General features: G+C 45.2%; 1 protein-coding gene across 1 annotated transcript in view; it reads right to left on the bottom strand.

The window, feature by feature from the left end:
- slc23a3 (solute carrier family 23 member 3) overlaps positions 1 to 18,229 on the bottom strand; it is an 85,121-nt gene that overhangs the window by 40,964 nt on the left and 25,928 nt on the right. Inside the window, exons 5-6 of the mRNA XM_063051359.1 lie at positions 13,740 to 13,921; positions 1,184 to 1,307 (exon numbers count right to left, since the gene is read on the bottom strand). Of these exons, the coding sequence (XP_062907429.1) occupies positions 1,184 to 1,307; positions 13,740 to 13,921 (306 nt within the window). The remainder of the gene's footprint in view (positions 1 to 1,183; positions 1,308 to 13,739; positions 13,922 to 18,229) is intronic.

Here is an 18,229-nt window from a genome sequence, read left to right as displayed (position 1 = left end):
GTGCCATTTTGGTCACCTACCTACAGGAAAGACTTAAACAAGGTTGAAAGAATGTGGAGAAAATTTACAAGGTTGTTGCCAGGTCTGGAGGACCTGAGTTATAAGGAAAGATTGAATAGGTTTGGACTGTATTCTTGACTCAGAGGTGATTTGATAGAGATATACAAAATGATGATAAGGTAAGTGCAAGCAGGCTTTTTCCACTGAGGTTTAGTGGGACTACAACCAGAGGTCATGGGTTAAGGGTGAAAGGGAAGAAGTTTAAGGGGACCGTGAAGGGAAACTTTTTTCACTCAGAGGGTTGTGAGAGTGTGGAATGGGCTGCCAGCACAAATGGTGCATGCAAGCTCAATTTCAAGTTTAAGAGAAGTTTGGATAGGTTCATGGATGGTAGGGATACAGTAGCCTATGTAGGTCGATGGCAGTAGGCAACTTAAATGGTTTCGGCATGGACTAGATGGGCCAAAGGGCCTACTTCTATGCTGTACTTCTCTGTGACTCTATATTTTCCTGAAGGGAAGACACCTATAAATATTCACTTTATCTATACACCTTCATAACTTTGTATACCTCGATCAAATCTCCCCTCATTGTCCTGTGCTCCAGGGAATAAAGTCCTTTTCCTACAACTCCAGTTCTCAAGTCCCAGTAAGTTTTCTCTGCACCCTTTCAATAATAAATATCTTTCCTGTATTAGGCGGCAGGAACTGTACATAATACTCCAAGTTGGGCCTCAGCAATGTCTTAGACAGCTTCTCTGCTGTTACCTAGCCCCCCTGCAATATCAGCGCCAGTGGCCCAGGTTAAAGTTCACTGCTGTCTGTACATTCTCCCCATGACCATACAGGCTAGTAGATTAATTGGGTAGTCTGGGCTCATTGGACCATATTGTATCACTTAAAAGAAAGTATATGAAGCGTGCTGCCAGAGGAAGTGTCTCAGGCAGGTATATTAACAACATTTAAAAGGCATTTGGATAAGTACATGGATAAGAAAGACAGGGGTTCCCAAAGTTTTTCATGGACCAATACTATTAAGCAAGGGGGTCTGTGGACCCCATTTTGGGAACCCCTGACTTGGAGGGATATGAGCCAAACAGTGGTAAATGGGACTGGGTATGGGCATCTGAGACAAATTAGAGAAATATGGGCCGAATGTGGGCAACTGGAATTTTTGTACATACCGAAAATATTCTAAAGATGGGGAAACGAATGCAAACATCGAATCCTTTGGATTTTCTCCACCTCCAAATCGGAACGGTACAGGATCGCAGATGTTGAGACAACAGCACCACGAGGAGAACTAATCTGCAAAGGGGGTGAAAAAAAAGAGGGAGATAGTCCAGTCTTCTTTCTCCACAGGAAAGCAACATCCATCATCAAGGACCCCCACCATCTAGGCCATGCTCTCTGCTCACTGTTACCAAAATGTAACGGTTACAGGAGCCTTATGTCCCCCATCACCAGCTTCAGGAACAGTCACTACCCTTCAGCCATCAGGTTCCTGAACCAGCGTGGATAACTTCACTCAAATCAACACTGAACTAATTCCTCCGCCTACAAGATCACTTTTAATGTCTCTACAACTCATCTTCTCAATATTATTTATTTATTTATTTATTTATTTATTTTTGTTTTTTCTTCTTTGTGTTTGCACCATTTGTTGTCTTACGCATGTTGGTTGTTTGCCTGTCCTTGTGTGCGGTTCTTCATTGACTCTATTGTGTTTCTTTGTAGTTACTGTGAATGCCCACAAGAAAATGAATCTCGGGGTAGTATATGGTGACAAATGCATACTTTGATAATAAACTTACTTCGAACTTTGAACATAGTCAAAGCAATAAGGAATTTGTCCTAAAACAGCCTCCCCACCTCTAATGCATAAAGGTCCAACCAACATGCAAAAGAAAACAATAATTAAATAAAAATAAATAATATCGAGAGCATGGGTTGTAGAGTCCTTGAAATTGAGTCCATAGGTTGTGGAATCAGTTCAGTTTTCAGGTGAGTGAGGCTACTTGAGTTAGTACAGGACCTTGACGCTTGTAGGGTAATGACTGTTCCTGAACCCGGCAGTGTGGGACCCGATGGTTGTAGGGTAATGGCTGTCCCTGAACCCGGCGGTGTGGGACCCGATGGTTGTAGGGTAATGACTGTTCCTGAATCTGGAGGTGTGGGACCTGATGGTTGTAGGGTAATAACTGTTCCTGAACCCGGCAGTGTGGGACCCGATGGTTGTAGGGTAATGACTGTTCCTGAATCTGGTGGTGTGGGACCCGATGGTTGTAGGGTAATGACTGTTCCTGAACCTGGTGGTGTGGGACCCGATGGTTGTAGGGTAATGACTGTTCCTGAACCCGGCAGTGTGGGACCCGATGGTTGTAGGGTAATGACTGTTCCTGAACCTGGAGGTGTGGGACCTGATGGTTGTAGGGTAATGGCTGTTCCTGAACCTGGTGGTGTGGGACCCGATGGTTTTAGGGTAATGACTGTTCCTGAACCTGGTGGTGTGGGACCCGATGGCTGTAGGGTAATGACTGTTCCTGAATCTGGAGGTGTGGGACCTGATGGTTGTAGGGTAATAACTGTTCCTGAATCTGGAGGTGTGGGACCTGATGGTTGTAGGATAATGACTGTTCCTGAACCCGGCAGTGTGGGACCTGATGGTTGTAGGGTAATGGCTGTTCCTGAACCTGGTGGTGTGGGACCCGATGGCTGTAGGGTAATGACTGTTCCTGAACCTGGCGGTGTGGGACCCGATGGCTGTAGGGTAATGACTGTTCCTGAACCCGGCGGTGTGGGACCTGATGGTTGTAGGGTAATGGCTGTTCCTGAACCTGGTGGTGTGGGACCTGATGGTTGTAGGGTAATGACTGTTCCTGAACCCGGCGGTGTGGGACCTGATGGTTGTAGGGTAATGGCTGTTCCTGAACCTGGTGGTGTGGGACCTGATGGTTGTAGGGTAATGACTATTCCTGAACCCGGCGGTGTGAGACAAACGGCTCCTGATGCTGCCTGATCTGCTGACTTCCACCAGTATTTTGTGTGCATTGCTCAAGGCATCTCCCAGCATTTTGGATGAGTATTTTTTCATATCTACATTATATTTATAATAATATAAAATTAAAACTTAAATGAAGCACTGAGTAGAACATAGAACAGTACAGCACAGTACAGGCCCACTATATTTTGCCAAACTGATTTAATTAGTAAATAAATGTCAATAAACTAATCTCTTCTGCCTACACAAAGTCCATATCCTTCCATATTCCTCACATTCATGTGCCAATCTAAATGTCTCTTAAAAGTCCCAAATGTATCTCCCTTTACCTCCACTCCAGGCAGTGAATTCCAGGCATCTACCACTCTCTGTGTAAAATATTTGCCCCCCTATCTCCTTTGAACTTTCGCTGTCTCGCCTTAAATGCATGCCCTCAGGTACAAGACATCACAACCCTGGGGAAAAGATTGTCTATCTGTGCCTCTCATAACCTTTTAAACCTCTATCAGATCTCCCCCTCAGCCTCCATCACTCCACAGAAAACAACCCCTGTTTGTCCAACCTCTTGTTATAGCACAAGCCCTCTAATAGAAACATAGAAAACCTACAGCACAATACGGGCCCTTCGGCTCACAAAGCTGTGTCAAATATGTCCTTACCTTAGAAATTACCTAGGGTTATCCATAGCCCTCTATTTTTCTGAACTCCATGTACCTGTCCAGGAGTCTCTTAAAAGTCCCTATCGTTTCCACTTCCCCTGTGTAAAAAACTAACCCCTGGCATCTCCTCTGTACCTACTTCCAAGCACCTTAAAACTGTGCCCTCTTGTGCTAGCCATTGCAGCCCTAGGAAAAAGCCTCTGACTATCCACACGATCAAAGCGTCTTATCATCTTATACACCTCCATCAGGTCACCTCTCATCCTCCGTCGCTCCAAGCAAAAAAGGCTGAGTTCACTCAACCTGTTTTCATAAGGCATGCTCCCCAATCCAGGCAACATCCTTGTAAATCTCCTCTGCACCCTTTCTATGGTTTCCACATCCTTCCTATAGTGAGGTGACCAGAACTGAGCACAGTACTCCAAGTGGGGTCTAGACAGAATCCTGGCAAACCTCTTCTGCACCCTCTACAAGTAGCTGCCGTTCCAAAACTCCAACGACCAGCGAACAGTGAATACAGGTGTGGGTTAGGTAACAAAATAAAGCAGAGGGAAGGGCTGTTTCAACCCAACATGTTTCCAAGTCCTAGAATGAACTGTTAGTGGGAACAAATTCAGGAATAACTTTCAAAAGGGTATAGAAAACTTTTGAGGGAAGGAAAACATTACACAAAGGTGGAGGAAGGGGGGGAATGGAATTCATTAGAGAGCCTTTAAACGGCCACATTAGGTCAATCTGTGCTCTTTGACTCTTCTGCTTTGAACTTCATTTACTTTGTAAAGAGTTTGGTATAAGACCATAAGACACAGCAGCTGAATTAGGCCACTCGGGCCATTGAGTCTGCTCTGCCTTTCCATCATGGCTGATTTATTATTTTTCAATCCCATTCTCCTGCCTTCTCCCCATAAACTTTGACATCCTTACTAATCAAGAACACATCAACCTCCACTTTAAATACACCCAATGACTTGACCTCCACGGACACCTATAGCAATGAGTTCCACAGATTCACCACCCTCTGACGAAAGAAATTTCTCCTTATCTCTGTTGTAAAGGGACGTCCCTCAATTCTGAGGCTGTGCCCTCTGTTCCTAGATGAAGACATCATTTCCACATCCACTCTATCTAGGCTTTCAGTATTTGATATGTGGCTCTTGCAAATTTGTACAGACGTTTTGTGGAGAGCATTCTGACTAGTTGTGTCACTGCCTGGCACAGAGGCTCCCGTGTATAGGATCACAAGACGCTGCAGAAGATTGAAGACTCAGCCACCTCCATCTCGAGCACAACCCTCCCCACCATGAACGGCACCTACAAGGAAGGGGCATCCATTATTCAGGACCCTCAGCACGGGCCTTCTTCTCATGCCTACCTTCAGGGAGGAGCTACGAGAGCCTGAAGACCCACACTCAGTGCTTTAAGAACAACTTCTTCCCCACAGACATCAGATTTCTGAACGGTTGACGAACACTACCTAATTTTGTCCCATTTTATTTAATTTATTGTATGACTTTGTGCTGTGTTGCTGCGTCAAAACAGCAAATTTCATGTTTTATAAGGAGAGTGCTGAGTGGTGCCACAGCAGTGTCGCGGTTGGCACGTTGATGTTACAGCTCGGGACAGCAGAATTTGGAGTTCAATTCCGGCGTCGTCTGTAGGGAGTCTCTGTATACCCTCCCCATGGAACCTGTGGGTCTTCTTCAGGTCCTCCGGTTCCCGCCCATAGTCCAGACGTGTAACGGATAGGTTAATTAGTCATTGTAAGTTGTCCCGTCATTAGGTTAGGCTTACATCAGGGAGGTTGCTAGGCGGTGTGGTGAAGGGCCTTTCCTCACTGGATCTCTAAATAAATCTGACGCTGAGTCTGATTTTCCAGGAAATGTGAAACAAATGCTCCACCTAGTGGAATGTACTGGAACTGCAGCAGAATCTCAGGCAGTGAGACTTGGTCCAAGTTAAAGTCGAATTCAGGTTTCTTGTCGTACGTGTCTGCACAAGTGCAACGAAAAACTTACTTGCAGTAGCATCACGGATGCATAGTATCACAGAAGCAGCACTCATAAGAATAACTCCAGCACCCAGGCAGCATGGTACATAAATCTTTACCGTGCAGATGATCCGGGTTCAATTCCCGCCGCCCTGTAAGGAGTTTGTATGTTCTCCCCATGACCACATGCATTTCCTCCGGGTGCTCTGGTTTCCTCCCAACAGTCCAAAGTTAACTGGTCATTGTAAATTGTCCCGTGATTAGGCCAGGATTAAATCAAGGAATTGCTGGGCCGCATGGCTTGAAGGGCTAGAATGGCCTATTCAACAAATAAATAAATGCCCTCTTCTCGCTACTACCATCAGTGAGCCTGAAGAGCCACGAACAATGTTTTAGAACAGCTTCCTCCCCTCTGCCATCAGATTTCTGAACGGTCCATGAATCCACGAATACTACCTCACTAATTTGCTCTCTTTTTGCATTACTTATAGTACTTTTTATGCATTACTCTGTACTGTTGCTGCAAAACAACAAATTTCGGAACATATATGTCAATGATAATAAACCTGATTCTGATTGTACATAATTTTTACAAGGGTCTGATGGGTCCGTACTGGTGTTTATACTCCCAGATGAGTTTCCTGCTGTCTAATTAACTTTTCCTGCCCTGACCCCAGTTCCTTTCCTCTTCAAGCACACACCACCTTCACTTGATAAAGAAGAGGGAAGAGGTCTCCTTAATCTTCCTCCAACCTCATTCCCGCCCTCTGCTCGTCAGGGTAGAGGAATTCCGTAAGGGAATCTTGCTGACTGGCACATTCCAGGCTGCAGGAGTATATGCAAAGAGATGCACTGTGTAGCTTCCAGCATAGATATCTTCACTCCCTCAACACTGAATCGATTCCACAATCTATGAATTCACTTTCACTCAGCTTCTCAATATCTACAGCATTTATTTATTTATAGATACAGCGTTCCAGCCCAACCCAGCAACCCACTTAATTAACCCTCGCCTGATCACGGGACAATTTACAATGACCAATTAACCCACCAACTCCTCCTTGGAGGAGGAGAAGATGACGGCGCGACGCAGCGCACGCAGCCTCTCTGGTGAATGATATCTGTAATCTGTCAAGTAGGGGACTGTGCACAATTCTGATTTGATGGCGACAGACATGAGAGTACGGAGGAACATCTGGAGAAACTTCTGAAATGCCCGCTTCGCTGCCGCTGCTACTGTGTGGTAACCGGAATCTCCGGAGGAGAAGGCCCTGAATCCTCAGCTTTGCTTGTTTCGGCGGCCGGGGTGAGGTCGAAGGTGCTCAGCAGAGGATGGCGCTTGGGAGGCTGTATCGGAGAGGCTGGTCAGAGGCTCGAAGTTTTCAGATGGACGGACTCAGTGTTGGCTGTGGTCGGGTGCTTCCAATGCATCAGCAGTTGTCGGTGCCTGGAGGTTTATGGCTGGGAGTTTCTCCCTTTTGCCGCCCGCTATTGGGGATTCGGAAGTCGGTCAGGACTTGAGACTTTTTTTTTACCGTGCCCACGGTCTGTTCTTTATCAAATTATGGAATTACTTTGCACTGCTGTAACTATAATTATGTGGTTCTGTCAGTGTTAGTCTTTGGTTTGTCCTGTTTTTCTGTGATATCACTCTGGATGAACATTGTATCATTTCTTAATGCATGTATGCATTTCTAAATGACAATAAACGAGGACTGAGTGTTCTCATAATCTAAAAAAAAATCTGACATGTCTTTGAAATGTGGGAGGAAACCGGAGCACCCGGAGGAAATCCCACAGTTACAGGGAGAACATACAAACTCCTTAGAGCTGGCACTGGAATTGAATTCCGAATACCGATGCCCCGAGCTCGAACAGAACCTGAATCTGCATTGGAGACTGAGGGACTGGGATTTGTGAAACAGCTTCTTAAAACAACAGATGCTCAAAGAGGCCCCATGAGTGTCAATGGTGCCTTGTACATAGAGCGTATTAAGACAATACCATGAACAGATAGACTACATGACAACGTGAATGTAAAGCAAACTATGTCCGTAGAACATGACAGCACAGAAACATACACTTTGGCCCACAGTGTTTGCACCAAACACAACGGCAAATTGAACTTAATCTCTTCTACCTGCACATGATCCTAATCCCTCCATTCCCCACACGTTCATGCATCAGTCCAACTTCCTCTTAAATGCAAACACAAGAAAATCTGCAGATGCTGGAAATCCAAGTAACACACACAAAATGATGGAGGAACTCAGCAGGCCAGGAGCATCTATGGAAAAGATTAAACAGTCGGCATTTTGGGCAGGCATCAGGACAGCCTCTTAAACTCCACTAGCTTAACAGCTTCGACCACTCCGCCTGGCAGCCCATTCCACTGCTCCGTGTAAAAAAACTTGCCCACACGTCTCCTCTAAACTTTACTCTGCCCCCCCACCTCAAATGTATGTGCTCTGCTACTTGATATTTTCACAATGGGAAAACTGTTCTGACTGTCTAACCCTATTGATGCCTCTCAACATACTTCTATAAAACACTATCAGGTCTCCTGCCCTTGAATGGAAAAAACATACAGCCAAGTCCATCACGGGTAAAGCCCTCTTCACCACTGAGCACATCTACAAGGAGCATCATTGCACGAACGCAGTATTCACCATCAAATACTCAAACCAGCCAGGCCAGGCTCTTTCCTCGCAGCTACCACCAGGAGGAAGATACAGCAGCCTCGAGTCCCACTCCACCAGGAGGAAGATACAGCAGCCTCGAGTCCCACTCCACCAGGAGGAAGGTACAGGAGCCTCGAGTCCCACTCCACCAGGAGGAAGGTACAGGAGCCTCGAGTCCCACTCCACCAGGAGGAAGGTACAGGAGCCTCGAGTCCCACTCCACCAGGAGGAAGGTACAGGAGCCTCGAGTCCCACTCCACCAGGAGGAAGGTACAGGAGCCTCGAGTCCCACTCCACCAGGAGGAAGGTACAGGAGCCTCGAGTCCCACTCCACCAGGAGGAAGATACAGCAGCCTCGAGTCCCACTCCACCAGGAGGAAGATACAGCAGCCTCGAGTCCCACTCCACCAGGAGGAGGATACAGCAGCCTCGAGTCCCACTCCACCAGGAGGAAGATACAGCAGCCTCGAGTCCCACTCCACCAGGAGGAAGGTACAGGTGCCTCGAGTCCCACTCCACCAGGAGGAAGGTACAGGTGCCTCGAGTCCCACTCCACCAGGAGGAAGGTACAGGAGCCTCGAGTCCCACTCCACCAGGAGGAAGGTACAGGAGCCTCGAGTCCCACTCCACCAGGAGGAAGGTACAGGAGCCTCGAGTCCCACTCCACCAGGAGGAAAGTACAGCAGCCTCAAGTCCCACTCCACCAGGTTCAGGAACAGTTATTACCCTTCAGCCATCAGGATCCTGAACCGGAGGGGATAACCTCACTGAACCGGAGGGGATAACTTCACTCACTTCAACTCTGAAAGGATTCCACAAGCTACAGACACATTTCCAAGGGTTCTAGCTTGTGTTCATGATATTGTTATTATTTCATTTATACAGTTTGCTTTCTTTTGCTCCTTGGTTGTTTGCTGGAATTATTTCTGCATTTCTTTATTTTCCTGTACATGTCTGCAAGCAAATGAATCTCGGGGTAGTGTATGCTGACACATATGTATTTCGATAATAGACCTACTTTCACTTTGCATCCTCTCCAGAACCTCAACATCCTGTAATGGGGCAATGTGTACGGCGCACAATAGTCCAGGTGGGGCCAAAGCAAACTTCTATAAAGTTGCAACATGACTTCCTGATTCTTATACTCCTTGCCATACATGTCATATGCTCAAGTACGAATATAAACATGCGACTTGCTTTCCTTACTGCCATATTTATTTGCATGACTGCTTTCGGTGAGCTATGGACTTGGCTGTGTACTATTTTGGATTCATCATGGGACTAACCTTGTCATCATGCTCAAGAGTCAATGCCTAAACAAAGCGACGTCCATCATCGAGGAAATGCCCTCTTCTCATTCCTACCATTAGATGGGTATCACATTTCATCAGCCTATCTTCTGATATTTGACCGAGGCCCATTCCTTCCTGATAGCTCAAAGTTTTGAATTCCAGTAAACTCTGATCTGTAGTTTCTCCTGCCTCACAACTCAGGACTATTCTCCTAATAGAGTTTCTACAGTGCCAATTGGCATTTCGCCATGTCAGTCCATGGCCTTCTCTAAGGCCACGATGAAGTCAGACTCAGGTTGGAGGAGCAACACCTGATGTTCTGTCTGGGTAGTCTCCAACCTGATGACATGAACATCAATTTCTCTAACTTCCAGTAAGTTTTCCTACCTCCTCTTTCTCTCTTTTTTCCATTTTCAGGTTTCCTCAAACACAAGAAATTCTGCAGATACTGGAAATCCAAAGCAACACACACAAAGTGTTGGAAGAACTCAGCAGGCCCGGCAGCTTCAATGGGAAGGACCCTTCTTCAGAAGTTCCTTTCCCTTGTCTATCTCCTCTCTCTGGTGCCCTTCCTCCTTCCCTTTCTCCCTCCTTCCTCTCCTATCAGATTCCTTCTTCAGCCCTTTACTTCTTCTGCCTATCACCACCAAGCTTCTTATAACATCGTCCCTCCCCCACCCACCCACCTTCCCCTAGCCTGTTTGCACCTATCACCTGCAAATTTGTACTCCTTCCCCTTCCCCTTCCCCACCATCTTCTTATTCTCCCTTCCTTTCCAGTTCTGATGAAGGCTGTCGGCTAGAAACATTGACTGCTTATTGCCCTCCACAGATGCTGCCTGTGTGGCTCAGGACTATTTTCGGCTTTGTTTTGTCCATTTCCATTTACGGAGTGCTTTCTCTATACCTGAGAATCTGGGTGCCCTGAGAGGGATTGCAGCTCTGTGGTGCTAACACTCACGTCAGGCTTTACATTGAGATACTGTGTATTCTTACAAGTGGATGGGAAGATCTGGTGGCACTTTTGAACAACACGTGAATCCTTCGCCCCTTCTGAATCCCACCGCACCTCCCTCTACATTTCCACCTTCCTCAGGAAAGCAGCCGACGTTGTCAAATACACCTGCTGAGTTCCATACGACCATGAGACATGGAAGTAGAATTGGGCCATTCAGCCAATTGAGTATACTCCGCCATACCGTCATGGCTGATTTATTATCCCTCTCATTTTGTGTGCGTTGCACTGGATTTCCAGCATCGGAAGACTCTCCTGGGTTGGGTGTTGGGTGAGAGGTGTAAGGGGATGGGAACCAGGGCACCAAGACAAGTAGTGGAGTGGTTGTGGAAAAAGACTGCACACAAAGTCAGGAATCAAAAGATCTAGTATGATGAGACTAATGTCTTGAGCTGCATATATTTCAATGCAAGGAGTATTGTAGGAAAGGTAGATGAACTTAGGGCATGGATCAGCACATGGAATTAAGGGCAGGACGGGCAGCTCAGTGTTTAGGGGTTCTATTGTTTTAGACATGATAAGTGGGAGGGGTGGCATTACTAGCCAGAGAAAATGTCACAGCAGAGTTCAGTCAGGACAGACTGGAGAGCTAGTCAAGTGAGGCTTTATAGATAGAACAGAGGAATAAGAAAGGTATGGCCACATTAATAGGATTATATTATAGACCAACCAACAGTCAGTTGGATATAGAGAAGTAAATTTGTACACAGATTGTAGACTTTCCAAGAAACATAAGGTGTTGATAGTAGGTGATTTTAACTTTCCACATGCTGACTGGGATTGCCATACTGTAAAAAGGCTGGATGGGAAGGAGTTTGTTAAATGTGTTCAGGAATGTTTCCTTAATCAGTACATAGAAATCCCAACTAGTGAGTGGGCAATACTGGACCTGCTGTTAGGGAATGAGACAAGGCAGGTGACAGAAGTTTGTGTAGGGAACACTTAGCATCTAGTGATCACAATTCCATTAGTTTCAAAGAAAAGGATAGGTCTGGTCCTTGGGTTGAGATTCTAAATTGAAGAAAGGCCAATTTCGATGGTATCAGAAAGGATCTGGCAAGTGTGGATTGGGAGAGTTTGTTTTCTGGCAAAGGTGTACTTGGTAAGAGAGAGGCCTTCAAAAGTTAGATTTGGAGAGTGTAAAGTTTGTATGTTCCTGTCAGAATACAAGACGAGGATAACAGGTTTAGGGAGCTATGGTTTTCAAGAGATGGTTAAGAAAAAGGAGGAGGTTCATAGCAGGTGTAGGCAGGCAGCAACAATGAAGGTACTTGAGGAGTATAAGAAGTGCAAGAGAACACTTGAGAAGGAAATCAGGAGGGCTAAAAAAGATATGAGGTTGTTCTCGCAGACAAGATGAGGGAGAATCCAAAGGGCTTCTGCAGGTATATTAAAAGCAAAAGGATAGCAAGGGACAAAAATGGTCTTCTGGAAGATTAGAATGGTAATCTATCTGTGGAGCTGAAAGAAATGGAGGAGATCTTTAATAGATTTTTTTGCATCTGTATTTACTCGGCAGATGGACACAGAGTCCATAGATGTGAGGTCATGGGCCCTATACAGATTACAGAGGAGGAGGTGTTTGTGGTCTTGAGGCAAATTCAGGTGAATAAATCCCCAGGGCCTGACAATGTGTTCCCTCGGACCCTGTGGGAAGATAGTGCAGAAACTGAAAGGGCCCTAGCGAAGATATTTAAAACAACCTATGCCATGTGTAGGGTGCTGGAGGATTGGTGGTTAACAAATGTTGCTCCAATTTTTAAGAAAGGCTTTAAGAATAAACCAGGAAATTATAGGCTGGTGAGCCTGATATCAAAAGTTATTGGAAGGTATTCTAAGAGACTGGATATATAAGTATTTGGATAGACATGGAGTGTATAGATTAGGAATAGTCAGCATGGCTTTGTGCATGATAAGTTATGTCCAACCAATCTTACAGAGTTTTTCAAGGGAATTACCAAGGAAGCTATGAAGGCAAGGCAGTGGATGTTTAGCAAGGTCCCCTATGGGATGTTGGTCAGAAAGGTTCAGTTGCTTGGCATTCAAGATGAGGCAGTAAATTAGATTAGACATTGGCTACATGGAAAAGGCCAGAGAGTGGTTATAGATGGTTGCCTCTCTGACCAGAAGCCTGTGACTAGTGGCGTGCTGCAGGGATGGATACTGGATCTATGACTGTCTATCGTCTGCATCAATGATCTGGATGATAACGTGGTAAACTAGATCAGCAAATTACTGGATGCCACCAAGATTGATGATATAGTGGACAGCAAAGAAGACTATCAAAGCTTGCAGTGGGATCTGGACCAGCTGGAAATATAGGCTGAAACACAGAAGATGGAATTTAATATGGACAAGTGTGAGATGTTGTTCTTTGGGAGCTGGGCATACAGACCCATAATTTCTTGAAAGTAGCATCACAGGTAGGTAGGGTTATAAAGTAAGCTCTCTTCACATTGGCCCTCAGAAAATCAAATATTGAGTACAGGAGTTGGGCTGTTATGTTGAAACTGTTTAAGACGTTGATGAGGCCTAATTTGGAGGATTGTGTTCAGTTTTGGTCACCTACCTACAGAAAAGATGAAATTAATATTGAAAGTGTGTAGAGTAAATTTACAAGGATGTTTGCCAGGACTTGAGGACCTGAATTACAGGGAAATTTTCAATAGGTTAGGACTTTATTCCTTAGAGCATAGAAAACTGACAGAGGGTTACAACATTGAGGAGTATAGACAGGCTAAATGCAAGGAGGCTTTTTCCTGTGAGGTGTGTGAGACTACAACTAGAGGTCATGGGTTAAGGGTGACAAGCGAAATGTTTAAGAGGGACATGAGGGGAAACTTCTTCACTCAGAGGGTGGTGAGAGCGTGGAACAAACTGCCAGTGGAAGTGGTGGATGCGGGGTCAATTTCAACACTTAAGAGAAATTTAGATAAGCACATGGACGGGGGGTATGGATGGCTAAGGTTTGGATGCAGTCCGATGGAACAAAGCAGATAAATGGTTCGGCACAGACCAGTTGGGCTGTAAGGCCTGTTTCTGTGCTCTAGTGTTCTACAATACTGTAAGTCTATGACTCTAAAATACCCAAGCCAGTTGTACTCACAAAGCGGAGACTCCCCAGTGCGTAGAGCTGAACAGCACTGCCACCTTGTGGCAGCTGAGGCCAATAATGGAGAGCATGGGCGCCAGCACCATTGGACCACAGTGCTGGGTGAACAGACCCTGGACGCCCGAGAATCCCAGCAGGACTTGGACTATTCCCGATACAAGCACCGCTCCTCGTACCTGGAACCATTCAAATCAAGAACTTAATTAGATCATGGCTGATCTGCAGCTTTAACACTTTCCATTCCTCCTTGGTTCAATGAACCCTTCTCTGAGAAATATGATCAACCTTAATTTATAAATTTTAAATTAATTTTAATTTCGAGATTCAGCACGATAAGATGCTCCTCCAGCCCAATGAGGCTGCTCTACACAATTATACCCAATTTACCCATACATCTCTGGAACACCAGGAGTAAACCTATGCGGATCTGAACCTGTGATCGTTACACAAACTGTTATGATACTATGCAGCACTGAAGTGTATATCCCTCCACAGATGCTGCCTGATTTGCTGGGTTTCTCCAGCGTTCTGTGTGTGTTCTCTGGACTCCCAGCATCTGCAGAATTTCTTGTGTTTATTCTGCATTGTTATCGTTTTATCTTTTTCTACCTCAATGCACAGTGTAATAGAACATTGAACAAAGTACAGCACAGTACAGGCCCTTCAGCCAAACTTTTAACCTGCTCTAAGATCAATCTAACCCTTCCCTCCACATATCTCTCCATTTTTCTTTCATCTATGTGCCTATCAATGTCCCTTAAATGTCCCTGGTGTATCTGCCTCTACCAGCATCCCTGGCAGTGCACCCACCCCTCTACGTGTAGAAAACCTAATCCTTATACTTTGCTCCAATCACCTTAAAATTATGCTCCCCTCATATTAGCCATTTCAGCCTGACCACTCTATCTTAACATCTTGTACATCTCTATCAAGTCACTTCTCATCTTCTTATTTGAATTGAATTATGGACATTATGCAAGACAAGCTTTTCACTGTTTTGGCTGTTGTTGCTTGTTCTGTTCTTTGTTGTGTTCTGTGTTGTTCTGCTGAACATTGTGGACGTGCTGTGCTGGCGCCAGAACGTGTGACGACAGTTGCGAGCTGCTCCCAGCACATCCCCAGGTTGTGCTGGTTGTTAATACAAGTGATATATTTCTCTGTATGTTTCAAGACTCCTGGACTGTTGGTCCCACTCCCATCAGTGAAGAGCTACATAGCATCTATGCCAGGATCACTAGGCTTAAAAACAATGACTCCCCCCAAGCCATCAGGCTGATCAACACTTCCACTTATTAACCCTTTACTTACACGTCACCTCCCGTCATATGGTGGAATTCTTCATTAAGATGGAGAGTGACATAGTTAATTCAGAAACAAAGGTTCTGAACTTAAAGAGGGGTAACTTTGAAGGTATGAGACGTGAATTAGCTAAGATAGACTAGCAAATGATACTTAAAGGATTGACAGTGGATATGCAATGGCAAGCATTTAAGGGTTGCATGGATGAACTACAACAATTGTTCATCCCAGTTTGGCAAAAGAATAAATCAAGGAAGGTAGTGCACCGTGGCTGACAAGAGAAATTAGGGATAGTATCAATTCCAAAGAAGAAGCATACAAATTAGCCAGAGAAAGTGGCTCACCTGAGGACTGGGAGAAATTCAGAGTTCAGCAGAGGAGGACAAAGGGCTTAATTAGGAAGGGGAAAAAAGATTATGAGAGAAAACTGGCAGGGAACATAAAAACGGACTGTAAAAGCTTTTATAGATATGTAAAAAGGAAAAGACTGGTAAAGACAAATGTAGGTCCCCTGCAGACAGAAACAGGTGAATTGATTATGGGGAGCAAGGACATGGCAGACCAATTGAATAGTTACTTTGGTTCTGTCTTCACTAAGGAGGACATAAATAATCTTCCAGAAATAGTAAGGGACAGAGGGTCCAGTGAGATGGAGGAACTGAGTGAAATACATGTTAGTAGGGAAGTGGTGTTAGGTAAATTGAAGGGATTGAAGGCAGATAAATCCCCAGGGCCAGATGGTCTGCATCCTAGAGTGCTTAAGGAAGTAGCCCAAGTGGATGCATTAGTGATAATTTTTCAAAACTCGTTAGATTCTGGACTAGTTCCTGAGGATTGGAGGGTGGCTAATGTAACCCCACTTTTTAAAAAAGGAGGGAGAGAGAAACCAGGGAATTATAGACCGGTTAGCCTAACGTCGGTGGTGGGGAAACTGCTGGAGTCAGTTATCAAGGATGTGATAACAGCACATTTGGAAAGCGGTGAAATGATCGGACAAAGTCAGCATGGATTTGTGAAAGGAAAATCATGTCTGACGAATCTCATAGAATTTTTTGAGGATGTAACTAGTAGAGTGGATAGGGGAGAACCAGTGGATGTGGTATATTTGGATTTTCAAAAGGCTTTTGACAAGGTCCCACACAGGAGATTAGTGTGCAAACTTAAAGCACACGGTATTGGGGGTAAGGTATTGGTGTGGGTGGAGAATTGGTTAGCAGACAGGAAGCAAAGAGTGGGAATAAACGGGACCTTTTCAGAATGGCAGGCGGTGACTAGTGGGGTACCGCAAGGCTCAGTGCTGGGACCCCAGTTGTTTACAATATATATTAATGACTTGGATGAGGGAATTAAATGCAGCATCTCCAAGTTTGCGGATGACACGAAGCTAGGTGGCAGTGTTAGCAGTGAGGAGGATGCTAAGAGGATGCAGGGTGACTTGGATAGGTTGGGTGAGTGGGCAAACTCATAGCAGATGCAATTTAATGTGGATAAATGTGAAGTTATCCACTTTGGTGGCAAAAATAGGAAAACAGATTATTATCTGAATGGTGGCCGATTAGGAAAAGGGGAGGTGCAACGAGACCTGGGTGTCATTATACACCAGTCATTGAAAGTGGGCATGCAGGTACAGCAGGCGGTGAAAAAGGCGAATGGTATGCTGGCATTTATAGCGAGAGGATTCGAGTACAGGAGCAGGGAGGTACTACTGCAGTTGTACAAGGCCTTGGTGAGACCACACCTGGAGTATTGTGTGCAGTTTTGGTCTCCTAATCTGAGGAAAGACATCTTTGCCATAGAGGGAGTACAAAGAAGGTTCACCAGATTGATTTCTGGGATGGCAGGACTTTCATATGAAGAAAGACTGGATGAACTGGGCTTGTACTCGTTGGAATTTAGAAGATTGAGGGGGGATCTGATTGAAACGTATAAGATCCTAAAGGGATTGGACAGGCTAGATGCAGGAAGATTGTTCCCGTTGTTGGGGAAGTCCAGAACGAGGGGTCACAGTTTGAGGATAGAGGGGAAGCCTTTTAGGACCGAGATTAGGAAAAACTTCTTCACACAGAGAGTGGTGAATCTGTGGAATTCTCTGCCACAGGAAACTGTTGAGGCCAGTTCATTGGCTATGTTTAAGAGGGAGTTAGATATGGCCCTTGTGGCTACAGGGGTCAGGGGGTATGGAGGGAAGGCTGGGGCGGGGTTCTGAGTTGGATGATCAGCCATGATCATAATAAATGGCGGTGCAGGCTCGAAGGGCCGAATGGCCTACTCCTACACCTATTTTCTATGTTTCTATGTTTCTATGTCAATTTATGTACAAACATACATACAGTCAGTCTATGTATGGTTTATAATGGTTACTTGTACATTGTGTTCATAGAACATAGAACATAGAATAGTACAGCACAGTACAGGCCCTTCGGCCCACAATGTTGTGCCAACCCTCAAACCCTGCCTCCCATATAAGCCCCCGCCTTAAATTCCTCCATATACCTGTCTAGCAGTCTCTTAAACTTCACTAGTGTATCTGCCTCCACCACTGACTCAGGCAGTGCATTCCACGCACCAACCACTCTCTGAGTAAAAAACCTTCCTCTAATATCCCCCTTGAACTTCCCACCCCTTACCTTAAAGCCATGTCCTCTTGTATTGAGCAGTGGTGCCCTGGGGAAGAGGCGCTGGCTATCCACTCTATCTATTCCTCTTATTATCTTGTACACCTCTATCATGTCTCCTCTCATCCTCCTTCTCTCCAAAGAGTAAAGCCCTAGTTCGATCTGATTGTGTTTATATTTATATTTATTATGTTCTTTAGGCTTACTGTGTTTTTTTATGCTGCATCATATCTGGAGTAATAACCATTTTGTTCTTCTTTACTCTTGTGCACTGAAAATTTTCAATAAACAATCTTGAATCTTGAACCTTTTATTTTATTATTTATTTAGGGGTACAGCTCAGAACAGGCACTTCTGACCCTCCGAGCTGCATCAACCAGCAAACCGCCTATTTAACCCCAGCCTAACCACAGGACAAGTTACAATGACCAATTAACCTACCAAACAGTCCATCTTTGGGACTGTGGGAGGAAACCGGAGCACCCGGAGGAAACCCACATGCACACAGGAAGGAATGTACAAATTCCTTACGGAGGACGCCAGAATTGAACTCCAAACTCAGACACCCCA

Source organism: Mobula hypostoma, chromosome 6 (assembly GCF_963921235.1).
Source record: "Mobula hypostoma chromosome 6, sMobHyp1.1, whole genome shotgun sequence".
NCBI classification, from domain to species: domain Eukaryota; kingdom Metazoa; phylum Chordata; class Chondrichthyes; order Myliobatiformes; family Myliobatidae; genus Mobula; species Mobula hypostoma.
The sequence above is the reverse complement of the archived record's forward strand: the minus strand, read 5'-3'. Positions and strand labels throughout refer to the sequence as shown.